Below are 11,001 nucleotides of genomic sequence, written 5' to 3'. Positions count from 1 at the left end.
GGGGTCACCACCACATTGAGAACCACTGCTTTATAGGGTTGGAATCCGCTCAATGGCAATGAATTTGTCCCTTGTTCCTTTACCTTTCCATTTAAGTTTTGGAATCAGTTTGTCAGTCTCTTCAGAAAATATCCTTCTGAGATTTTGTTGAAAACTTCGTTGAATCTATAAATCCATTTGGTAGACATGACAGTTTAACAGCATAGAGTCGCCCATTCCATGTACACTGTATGGGTCTCCATTTATTTAGGCCTTTTTATTTATATGTTTCAAACGCTTTGCTCATGAAACTTGTATTCTATTATCTTGCTCGGCTCATTTATCAATTCTAGAGCTTTATTTTTGTAGATTCTATAGGATTTTCCATATAGACAATCATTTCATGGGTGAATAAAATATTCTTGTTTCTTTCCAATTGGAATGCCTTTTATTTCTTCTATTTGCCTTATTGAATTTGATAGACCTTTTAGTGTGGTGTCGAGCAGGAGCGATGAGAATGGACAGGACCCTTGCTGATGTTAGAGGGAAGCATCAGTGTTTGGGCCAGTCATCATGATGTTAGCTATATGTTTTTCACAGATGTATTTTAACTTGTTAAAGAAGTTCTCTTCTATAATTAATTTCCTCAGAGGTGATTCTTCCCCCCAACACTTTTTCCCCATCTATTGATGTGATATCATGTGTGGCCAGTTAAAAAGGTGAATTAATTACATTACTTTTTAGGATAAGGTTTCGTTGTGTTATTTTTTCGGGTTTTGATGTGGTTTTTTAATACATTGCTGAAAGGCTGGTGGTTCAAACTCAACCAGTAGTTCCACGGGAGAAAGACCTGGTAGGATTACAGCTAAAAAACAAACAAACAAACCTTACAGAGCGTTTCTCCTTTATTATATTGGCTTGTTATGACTTGGAATCAACTTCAACAGTACCTTACAACAACAAATGTTATATTTCCAATTATAGTCTATGTGAAATTATTAAAAGGTAGCTGAATCTTTGTGGACTAGATTTATTGATTGGTTCCCACAGTGTGAGTGTGTCCTCAAATGGGGCATCCAGACAACTCTTGTTGGTTTCAGTGTGTGAAGATGGGCGTTAGATGGGTTTGTTCCTTATATAAGAAGTCCTGCTTTGGCCCTCTGCTCAAAGCCCTCCCTCAACTCAAGAACACTTTGTTCTAACAACATGGCATTCTGTGATGCTCACCCTCTTGACGTGATTGCTCCAGACAAAGCGGGTACATAAGCAAATGTGGTGAAGAAAGTTGATGGCTCCCAGCTATCAAAAGACAGAGTGTCTGGGGTCTTAAAGGCTTGATGTTACAAAAGGAAAGCAACAAAACCCACATGGAAGAAGCACACCAGCCTGTGTGATTTTGAGGTGTGGATGGGGTCAGGCAACAGGCATCAGAAGACACAAACGAAACAAAACATATTGTTGAGAAGGAGAGTCGAACAGAGACCCTAAACCCATCTGTAGAAAACAGGACATCCCCTCACAGAAGGGTCACAAGGAAGGGATGAGTCAACCAGGGTGCAGTATAGCATCTATGAAACACAATATTTCTTTGGTTCTTTGAGGCTTCCTCAACCCCCCACCCCTACTATCATGACCCCAGTCCTGCCTTTCAGTTCTGGCTAGACCAGAGCATGTACACTGGTACAGATAAGAGCTCATGACACATGGAATCCAGGTCAGATAAATCCCTCAGGAACAGAGATGGGAATAGTAATACCAGGAGGGAAGGGCATAAATGGGGGGGGGGTTGGAAAGGGAAACTGATTGCAATGATGGACACATAACCTCCCCTGTCCCAGGGGATGAACAACAAAAATATGGGTAAAGGGAGACAGTGGATGGTGTAAGATATGAAAATAACAATGTATAATTATCAAGTGTTCATGGGGGTGGTGGGGGGAAGAGGAGCTGATAGGAAGGGCTAAAATAGAAAGTAAATGTGTAGAAAATGAAGGTGTTAGATATGACAATAACAATTATAATTATCAAGGGTTCATGGGGCAGGGAAGAGGAGCTGGTAGGAAAGGCTCAAATAGAAAGTAAATGTTTAGAAAATGATGATGATAACATGTACAAATATGCTTGATATAGTTGATGTATAGATTGTTATACGAGCTGTAAGAGTCCCCAATAAAATGATCTTAAAAAAAAAAAGTCCTTGAGGTTCACTGAGGTGAGTATTGGGCGGTTAATCGCAAGGTTTCACTTCACACTTAGCAGCTGCTCTGTGGGGGCTGCTCCTGTACAGATGTACAGCTTCTGAAACCCTGGAAACATTTCCTCTCTGCCCCATAGGGTCTCCATGAGTCAGAATTGACTTGCCAGTGGGGGGGGCTTGTGCTTCTTTGTTTAACTGAAAGTCTTCAGACTTATTTTAAGATTTTTTTTTATTGACAAAATAGGCTTTCAAAAGGCCCCTAAGATGAGGTGTGAGCATTTATTTTTTTCTTTGAAAAGTATAGTAATAGAGTTGGAATGTATTAATTTAATTCAGCATGCTTATTATAATAGCACAGAGTGTAGAATTACAAACATAATTTGAGGTGGGATGGAAAGGATGTGGGGTGGGATATTTGGTGAGATGGGAGCCTGGAATAGGGGAACATGTCCTTCCGGGACAGATATGACACTCCTAAGGAATGGTGTTTGAGACGGAGAAGAAGGCAAGGCACTATCCAGTGGAAACTCCCTTTTTCTTGATGAAATGATTTCATCTTGCCATGAAAACCTTCCTCCCTGTCTGACTGCCCTGTCATGTGATTTCAGGTGGCGAGTATAGTGAAGATGATATAAATGAATTAGTGAAGGAAGATGAAGTGGATTGTGAAGAACAGGCACAGGAAACCAAAGGGACAAAGAGAAAGGCTGCGGGCATTCCGTCCAGGTGAGGCTGCCCCAGGCCCCTAGAGGTCAGGGGCTGTTGTCATAACCCTTCTAGTGCTAGGGTCAGCTGGATCATGGATTTCAGGTGGACAGAAGTCTTGTCTTTTTCTCTTTGACGGAAACATTTGGTGATATCTTAGATACATTCTTGGTCTCTGGCAAGCTTTAAAAATTCTTGAGCTTTAGAAACAACTTTTTCATAGGTAATATGTTCATGTGGAAAGGATCAGAAAGCTTAGTCATTAGAAAACTGTGTACCCATCATTAGCCTTTGCTGCTTTTCCTCAAAGGAGCTGTGCCACCCAGTTCTCCTGAGCATGTGCAAGCACATGTTTCCCCTCCCTTCCTCTTAAATAGGCCTTATTTTAGGTTAGGTTTACAGAAGTATTGTGCACAAATTCCGGAGCAGAGAGTTCCCATAAATGTCTTCCCTTGCACATCATTTCTCCTCTTTTTAAAATTGTTGTAAAAATATATACGTAAAACAGCTTTTGCCAGCCCAGCATTTTTCACATTGCGTAATCATCGCCAGTAATCACTTGCAAATTTTCCATCACCATAAACATAATCACACCACTCCCTAAACAACAGTTAAAGCCATCAATATCTGGCATCCCTGTGGTACATTGTAACTGATAACACAAGATTTTATATATTATTCTTAAGTAATGGCCTTAGTTTATACTTTTTTTGTGTTGTGCGTTATATGGCTACCCTCTTTTCAAAATACATATTCTTTGTATATGTCTTTATGTACCGTAGAGCTATAAGCCAGATTTGTAAGAATAGAATCACTTGATTCAGCTTTTAACAGTTATACTTTTAAAAATATATAATTAGCAGATTGCCCTCCGTAAATGTAGTATTTATTTACACTCGCACCAAAATGGTATGAAAATCCTAATGCTCATTTACCTCAGATAAAGACGTCCTCCAAAGAAGTCTGCCTCTCTTTGATTGGTGTTATGTCCTCTTGGGCACTGAAGCAAAAAGCAGACTATAGTTTTTCAAAAGGTGAAAAAAGATTTTAGGTTTGAAATAATTCTCCACTAGTGAAAGTCATCTTCTTAGGAGTCTTCAACATGGTTGCTTTTCCCATTGTTCTTCTGTATTTCAGCTTTCAAGTCTTCGCAAAGTTAAAGAAACCGTGCTTGCTTTTTCTTTGTTTCTGAGAATTTTAGGGAGAAACAGTGCAAATAAAATTGCAGTTCATAAAAAACAACAGCACATGTTCTATAAATAGGATGGCTTTAAAAAGAAAAATCTGATTGATTTTTCTAGGTAAATCAATTCTGAGAGGTGATTTGAGTGTTCTTGGGGAAAGTAACCTGGTCCTGGATTAGAATTTGAACACTGTACTTTTGATTCCAGGTGTTAGAAGATTCAGAATTGAAGGTTATTCTGATTCTAGGTGTTTAGAAAACATGCTAACTGTAAGGGCCCTCTTCTCTTTCTCCTCCAAAAAAAAAATCTCAGCTTGCTCCTTCCCCATGTGTATCAGTTATAGCCCCAGATTTAAAAGTTTTCTAGTCTTGCAAGATTATGCTTGGAATTGAGGACGGAACAATAAATCATTTTAGATTCTCTATCTGTTCTTTCTCTTATGACTGCTGCTGATCAGGAAGAGAAAACAGGGGGGCCTGTCCTTAGAAGGCGAGGAAGAGCTGGATGCCGAAGCAGAATCAGGAGGAAGCAGCAGTGATGAGGAAGATGAAGGTGCAGAACAGGAAAAGGGCATTGGGTCAGAGGATGCAAGAAAAAAGGAGGAGGATGAACTCTGGGCCAGCTTCCTCAATGATGTGGGACCCAAATCAAAAGTGCCCCCAAGTACACAAGTTAAGGTAAGTGAAGAGATTACTGAGTTCTCTCCCCACAAACAGCATTCCCTCGTAAATAACACATATACCCATGTAACTGGTAGAAGTGACCAAATTATGTAGAAAACAATTAGACATACTGAGCACAACTCCTAACATTTCCAAAAATGGAAGTCCGCTTCTTTCAGTCATCCAAAAATGTTACTCTTCTTCATATTTGTGTAATGAAACTAAGTCATGGTCAAGAAGTTGTGGATCCAGTTTGGTAGGTCATTGAAAAATAGACAGTTAACACTGTGTGTGTTTTGGGACGGTTTGCAGCCAAGCCTGAATGCTGAGGTTCCTTATAGCCCATCTGCACCCTGGAGATAAGCAGAGGCTGCATGTGGGGCCGCGTAGCCTGGGCACAGACTGATCCCACGCAGGGTGGGGCCTTTCCTTACATGTGCACAGGTCCCACGGGACCCCAGGCAGACAGTACAAGCAAGGGATGCACTACTCGGTGCCAATTGCTCTCACGCTTGCCCTGAGGGAAATTCAGCTGGCCCATCTGAGTGGCCTCTGGCCTGAGGCAAGCCATCTTGGCAAGCACTGTTTCTGAGGTAGACAAAGTGATTTCTTCCTGCCTTGCAGAGAGCAGTTTATAGAGCAGGGACCGTATCCTGCCAGGAGAGAAGTGCTTTAGAAACTCAAGTGCAGGCTGTTGAGGGTCAACAGCTGAGAACCAGATCTCCACATGAAGAGGCACCATGAGAAAGACTTGCCATTAAATCTGTGGACAGAAAAAAAAGTGAAATTGAAGTAATGAGCATGGAAATATTAGTATATAGCAAGCCTGTGGAAATACTGCATGGGTGGGGTTTCCTGGTATGAGAAACTTATAATGTAGATGTTGCTTGCATTAAAATACAGCAATAAGATCACTACTTCTTTAGAAATACCCTGTTTCCCAGATAGATTTTTTTTAGTATGTCCTGAGATTTGAAGCTTAAAACTGAAGCCAGACTCAGTGCCTCTTGTTAGTAATTTTCCTTTGTAAGCCAAAACACTCATGGCCACTGTAGTATTAAATTAAAAATGGCGTGGATGGAGGGTGGGGGGCCATCCCCCACCCGCTGATACTCCTATTACTACTACTCGGATTCAGTAATACTACTTCTGGGTTCAGTAATGCACAATTGTACAGTTGAGATATATAAGTATTATATTAGAGTCATCGAGAGCATGAGAGATATCACAATAATACAGTCAGACACGTTACATGGCAACATTGCTCACCTCAGCCCAGCTTGGTGGTCCATGTGGAGAGAGGGGGAAGGGAAGGAGGGAAAGGGAACAAGGGAGAGAGGACTGGAGAGGAGAGGGGGCGGAGAGAGTCAGAGAGGTCCGAGTCCGAGAGCTCTATATTGCTGACCCATGCCTGTATACCTTTTGGGGACATGCCAGCCCACTAATTACAGGTAGAGACATAGGTCACAGGGAGGGGTTACACTATAGGGTACCCAGTAATGAGAGGGTGGTCTTTGGGTCTCCATAGGAACATTATCAGTAGGGTGCAAACTCCACCTATAGGAGCCTGTCCATTGTCTCCAGAGGCAGGGAGCAGGCCCACCCCTGTGGTGGGATGAGACAGCAGTCTGGCAGCAAGTATCTGACTTCACCCCACAGGCCACTGAGTTGATTCTGACTCACAGCACGCTATAGGACAGAATAGAACTGCCCCTTTAGGTTTCCAAGGCTGTTTATGGGAACAGAAAGCCTCATCTTTGTTTCAGTCGTCTGCTAGGTTTGAACTACTGTCCTTGCGGTTAACAGCCCAACACGTAACTTAAGTAGGTAGAAAAAAGAAATCTTTCCAAGCAAATGAATTTCCAGTGTGTCTTTACCTGTTTATAGATACAACATTTAACTGCTTATAGATACAACATGCACAGTGTATTTGGGTAGTGCTTTTAGGTTTTATCCTTTGGTGAAACTGATAACATTTCTCGCTTTTTCATAGCAAGGAGAGGAGATTGAAGAGACAAGTTCCAGTAAGTTGTTGGTCAAAGCAGAAGAGATGGAGAAACCAAAAGAAACAGAAAAGGTCACAATCACCAAGGTGTTTGACTTTGCTGGTGAAGAAGTCAGGTAAGGCGCTCCTTTAAAAACGAGCCTCATTGTGAATGGTGTGAGAAACGTCTACCTTCTTTCCAACTCGCGTGAACTTCAGGCAAATGATTGCTCCGTGAATTATCAGGGAATATGAGGACGGTCTTTTCAAATGTGGCCGTGTAGTTTCTGGATATCAGGAAGTGGCCTGTTTAACAGAAGCAAGAGAGCCAAGAGTTGGGCCTGAGTGCTCAAATCTTAGGAAACATTGAGTCCTTTGCCATAATGAAGTTGTCAAAGACAACATTCTACATCTTAACTTTAGTGAATAGCAGTCATTTAAGGTGTGACTATTAGTTTCTCCATGTCCAAAAGAACTTTAGCATCTAGGACCTTGAGACCAGATGGTGCCCTGCAACCACTGACCACTCTGGAAAGGATCACAGTAAGAGGTCCTGGATTCAGTGGGGAAAGAATGTGGAACAAAACCTACCGGATTTGCTTGTTGGCTGGAGAACGAGTGGAACTTTGAGACCATGGCTTAGTCATGGTCATTCCCCTTTCAGGTCTTAAACCTTGCCTCAGTTTTCAGCTAACAACAGACAGACTTATATGGTGAACAGTAACACCAGGGACATGTGCACTCCTTAGAACATAAGGGGTCATAGGGGTAGCATTTGCCCAGGGACAAGCTCAGAAGGAAAGGGGTAGGAAAGGAGGTGAGATAGAAATGGTAAAGCCAAGGAGGAAGCCTGCTGTTACATTGTGGAGATTGTAATCATTGTCCCAAAAGAAACTGACTTGTAAAATGGAAAACCATTTGTAAACTTTCACCCAAATCACAATTAAAAGGGAAGAATTTCGTCTGCTTCCTTTATGGTTTTGGTTGAGGCATTTCTCCCTCGAGTACATTTCTTTAACCGAAGTGTGAGTCCAGTGAGATCTCTGAAATCGGGAAAATTTGGAAGTTTTAGGCAAGGTAAATTGGTTACAATGTCATTTCCTTACTTTAATATTATATTTAAGTGAATTCATGAGATTTGTTAGCTATAATTCAGAGCAGCAGTAGGGAAGGAACTACTAGGAAAATTTTGCATTGCATGTGACTTGACAGTATTTGAACTGGTCTATAGTCTGTTGGAGGCAGTGAGTCAGATCATGTCTTCAATATTGTGACTGTCAACTTGTGGAACACATTTTAAAATGCACCTTCTGTACCCAACGTGTTTTGTATCAGGAACTTCATTTTATAGCCCATACTTGTAGGTATTGATTGTATTCACATTTCCCCCAGTTATTCCAGTAACTCAAAAGTCACTACTATTGAGTCGATGTCGACTCATAGCAACAGTCCCCACCCCCTTGGGTTTCCAAGACCGTTTATGGAAGTTGAGAGCCCAGTCTTTCTCCCGAGGAGCAGCTGGTGGTTTCGAACTGCTGACCATGTGGATTGCAGCTCAACATGTAACCACTGCGCCACCAGGCACCTTAATTATTCCAATAGTACTCTTTATACCTGTTTCTTACTTAGGCCAAGATCCTATCAAAGATTGTACACTGTGCTTATTTAATCTGGTTGTCATATGCTGTTGAGTCACAACTCACAGTGACCCTATTGACAGAGTAGAACTGCCATAAAAGGTTTCCTAGTGTGAAACTTTTTTGGAAGCAGTTTGCCAGGTCATTTCTCCTGAGGGGTAGTGTGGGTGCAAACTGCCAACCTTTGTGTTAGCAGTTGAGCGCCTAGCCATTGTGCCATCAGGTCTCCTTTTAATCTTGTTGTTAGTATTGTCAAGTCACTTCCGACTTCACAGTCAACAACCAAACACTGCCTGGTCCTGCACCATTGTCAACAAATTGTTTTTATGTGTGAGCCCATTATTACATCCATTTTGTTAGGCCATCTTGTTGAAGGTCTTCCTCTTTTTGCTGATCCCGTTACTAAGCATGATAACCTTCTCCCCAGGCTGCTCTCTCCTGATAACACGTCCAAAGTACATGAGATGAAGTCTTTTTAGTCTCCTAGGATTTAGAATTTTTTCTATTAGGCATTTACCATCCTGACCTTTTTAAAGAATCCAGGCCAGTTGTGTTGCAAAATGCCCTCAATTTGGTTCATTGTCTCCTGACTAGCTTCAGATTAGTCATTTAGACTACGATGCTACTTGGTGATGATGTCATGTCTTTCTCAATGCTTTACCTCAGGGTACCTGGTATTGGTGGCGATAAGTTTGATCACATGGCAGGAACTGTCAGAATTCTCCATTGCAAAGGTACCCTTTCTCTTAGTAATTAGTAGTTTGTGGTATCCATTCAGTCATTTCCAGTCATGTAAATTAGCTGTTTTATCACCAGAAGTCATACCTGGAAACAGTTGTTGTCCAACAGAGGGCAGCAGAACCCTGATGGTAAACTTCAGTGCAGAAGAAGTCCTTTAAGTATACTATTAGGAATGTGTGCTTTAGACGGCTAGTGGCTTTCTTGGCTTGGCTTTTTCCTTACATTCCATATAGGACATCCAAGGAAGCTTTATTTGCAACTTTAGCAGTGGTCCTACATAATAAGAAAAATAGGAAATTATTTGTTGCTGTGAGAAGTTATTGCAGCAGTGAAGGATTATATGGGCAAAATAGTGAGTGATGTAGGTAGGGAGCATCAAAAGTAGATGGTCACAGGGTCACTGTATCAAAAAAGAATTGGTTGACATTCAACTATTTCAGGAGGATGCATATATTGAAGGGAGAAGTCTAACCAGCACTGAAAGTATTGGTGAAAAACAAGGCTCTCGGAATTGACAGAATACCAAATTAAATGATTCAGTAGGTGGATATAGTGTTGAAAATACTCACTTTTCTATGCCAAGAAATTTGCCAAGACAGCCACCTGGCCATCCAACTGGAAGAGATTCATACATGTGCCATTCCAAAGAAGGTGAACCAACAGAATGCGGAAGTTACTGAACAATATTATTACTAACATATACAAGTAAAGTTTTAGTGAAGATAATTTAACAATGGTTACAGTACTACATCAAACCGCAAATTGCCAGAAATTCAAGCAGGATTCAGAAGAGGGCATGAACAAGGGATCCCGTTGCTGTTGTCAGGTGGACCTTGACTGGAAGCAAAGAATGCCCAAAATGTGTTTACCTATGTTCTGTTGACTGTGAAGGTGGTTCAACTCTGTGGACAATAACAAATTATGGATAACATTGCTAAGAAATCAGAATTCCAGGACACTTACTGTGCTCATGTGTAACCTATACTGAGGCCAAGAGGCATCTGTTTGAACAATTGATTTAAAATCATAGAAGGTGTGTGTGTTAGAGTTGCCTTCTTTTTAACAGTACTTACTGAATCTGTATGCTGAGCATGTATCCCGAGAAAGTGGTCTGTATGAAGAAGATCAGGACATCAGCGTTGGAGAAAGACTCATTAACAGCCTGTGAAATACAGCTAATTCAACTTTGCTGAAGGTGAAGAGGACATGAAGCACATACTGATGAAGATCAAAGACTCCAGTGTGCATTACACCTCAGCGTAAAACAAAGATTTCTACAACTGGACCAAGAAACAATACCGTGATAAACAGAAAAGATTGAAGTTGTTAAGGATTTCGTTTTACTTGGATCCACAATCAGTGCCCATGGAAGCAGCAGTCAGGAAATCAAATGATGTACTGTACTGCATTGGACAAATCTCTTGTAAAAGATCTCCTTAAAGTGCTACAAAGCAAAGATGTCATTTTGAAGGTGCATGGTAAAGAAGATTCGTGAGAAAGGGAGACCCCCTGACAAGCCATGACCCAGTAGTTGCAGGGATGTGTGCAAACGGAACGACTGAGGATGACACACGACAGAGCAGCGTCTCCTCGTTCTGTTGTTGAAGGGTGCTTTGAGGCGGAACGGACCTGGCAGCATCTAGCAACAGCACTGGGAAGTCATTACATTCTGTGGACTTGTTTATAGCTACGAGCAAGTTGCCTGCTAATTGCTTTTGAATTTTCTGAACCCCAGTGGATGGTTTAAATGCTGGGCCAAGAGTCCGCTGTTTCCAGGTTCTTTTTCCAGACGATGACAGCCCCGTGTCTCTCAAGACAACAACAGAGAGATCCAACAACAGAGACGTGGAAGCCCTTCATTCATCCATACATGTTCCTAGTGTCACATGCATATATGCTGATTTTTTTTTTT

General features: G+C 41.5%; 1 protein-coding gene across 1 annotated transcript in view; it reads left to right on the top strand.

The window, feature by feature from the left end:
- Positions 1–11,001, top strand: part of CFDP1 (craniofacial development protein 1) — an 86,470-nt gene that overhangs the window by 4,850 nt on the left and 70,619 nt on the right. The window contains exons 2-4 of the mRNA XM_004704540.3: positions 2,785–2,902; positions 4,523–4,742; positions 6,721–6,848. Coding sequence (XP_004704597.1) covers positions 2,785–2,902; positions 4,523–4,742; positions 6,721–6,848 — 466 coding nt within the window. The remainder of the gene's footprint in view (positions 1–2,784; positions 2,903–4,522; positions 4,743–6,720; positions 6,849–11,001) is intronic.

The sequence above is a fragment of the Echinops telfairi genome, unplaced genomic scaffold, assembly GCF_000313985.2.
Source record: "Echinops telfairi isolate 266 unplaced genomic scaffold, ASM31398v2 ScPeMD7_2291;HRSCAF=2852, whole genome shotgun sequence".
NCBI lineage: Eukaryota > Metazoa > Chordata > Mammalia > Afrosoricida > Tenrecidae > Echinops > Echinops telfairi.
Note: the sequence above shows the minus strand (reverse complement) of the source record. Positions and strands in the feature narration are given on the sequence as shown.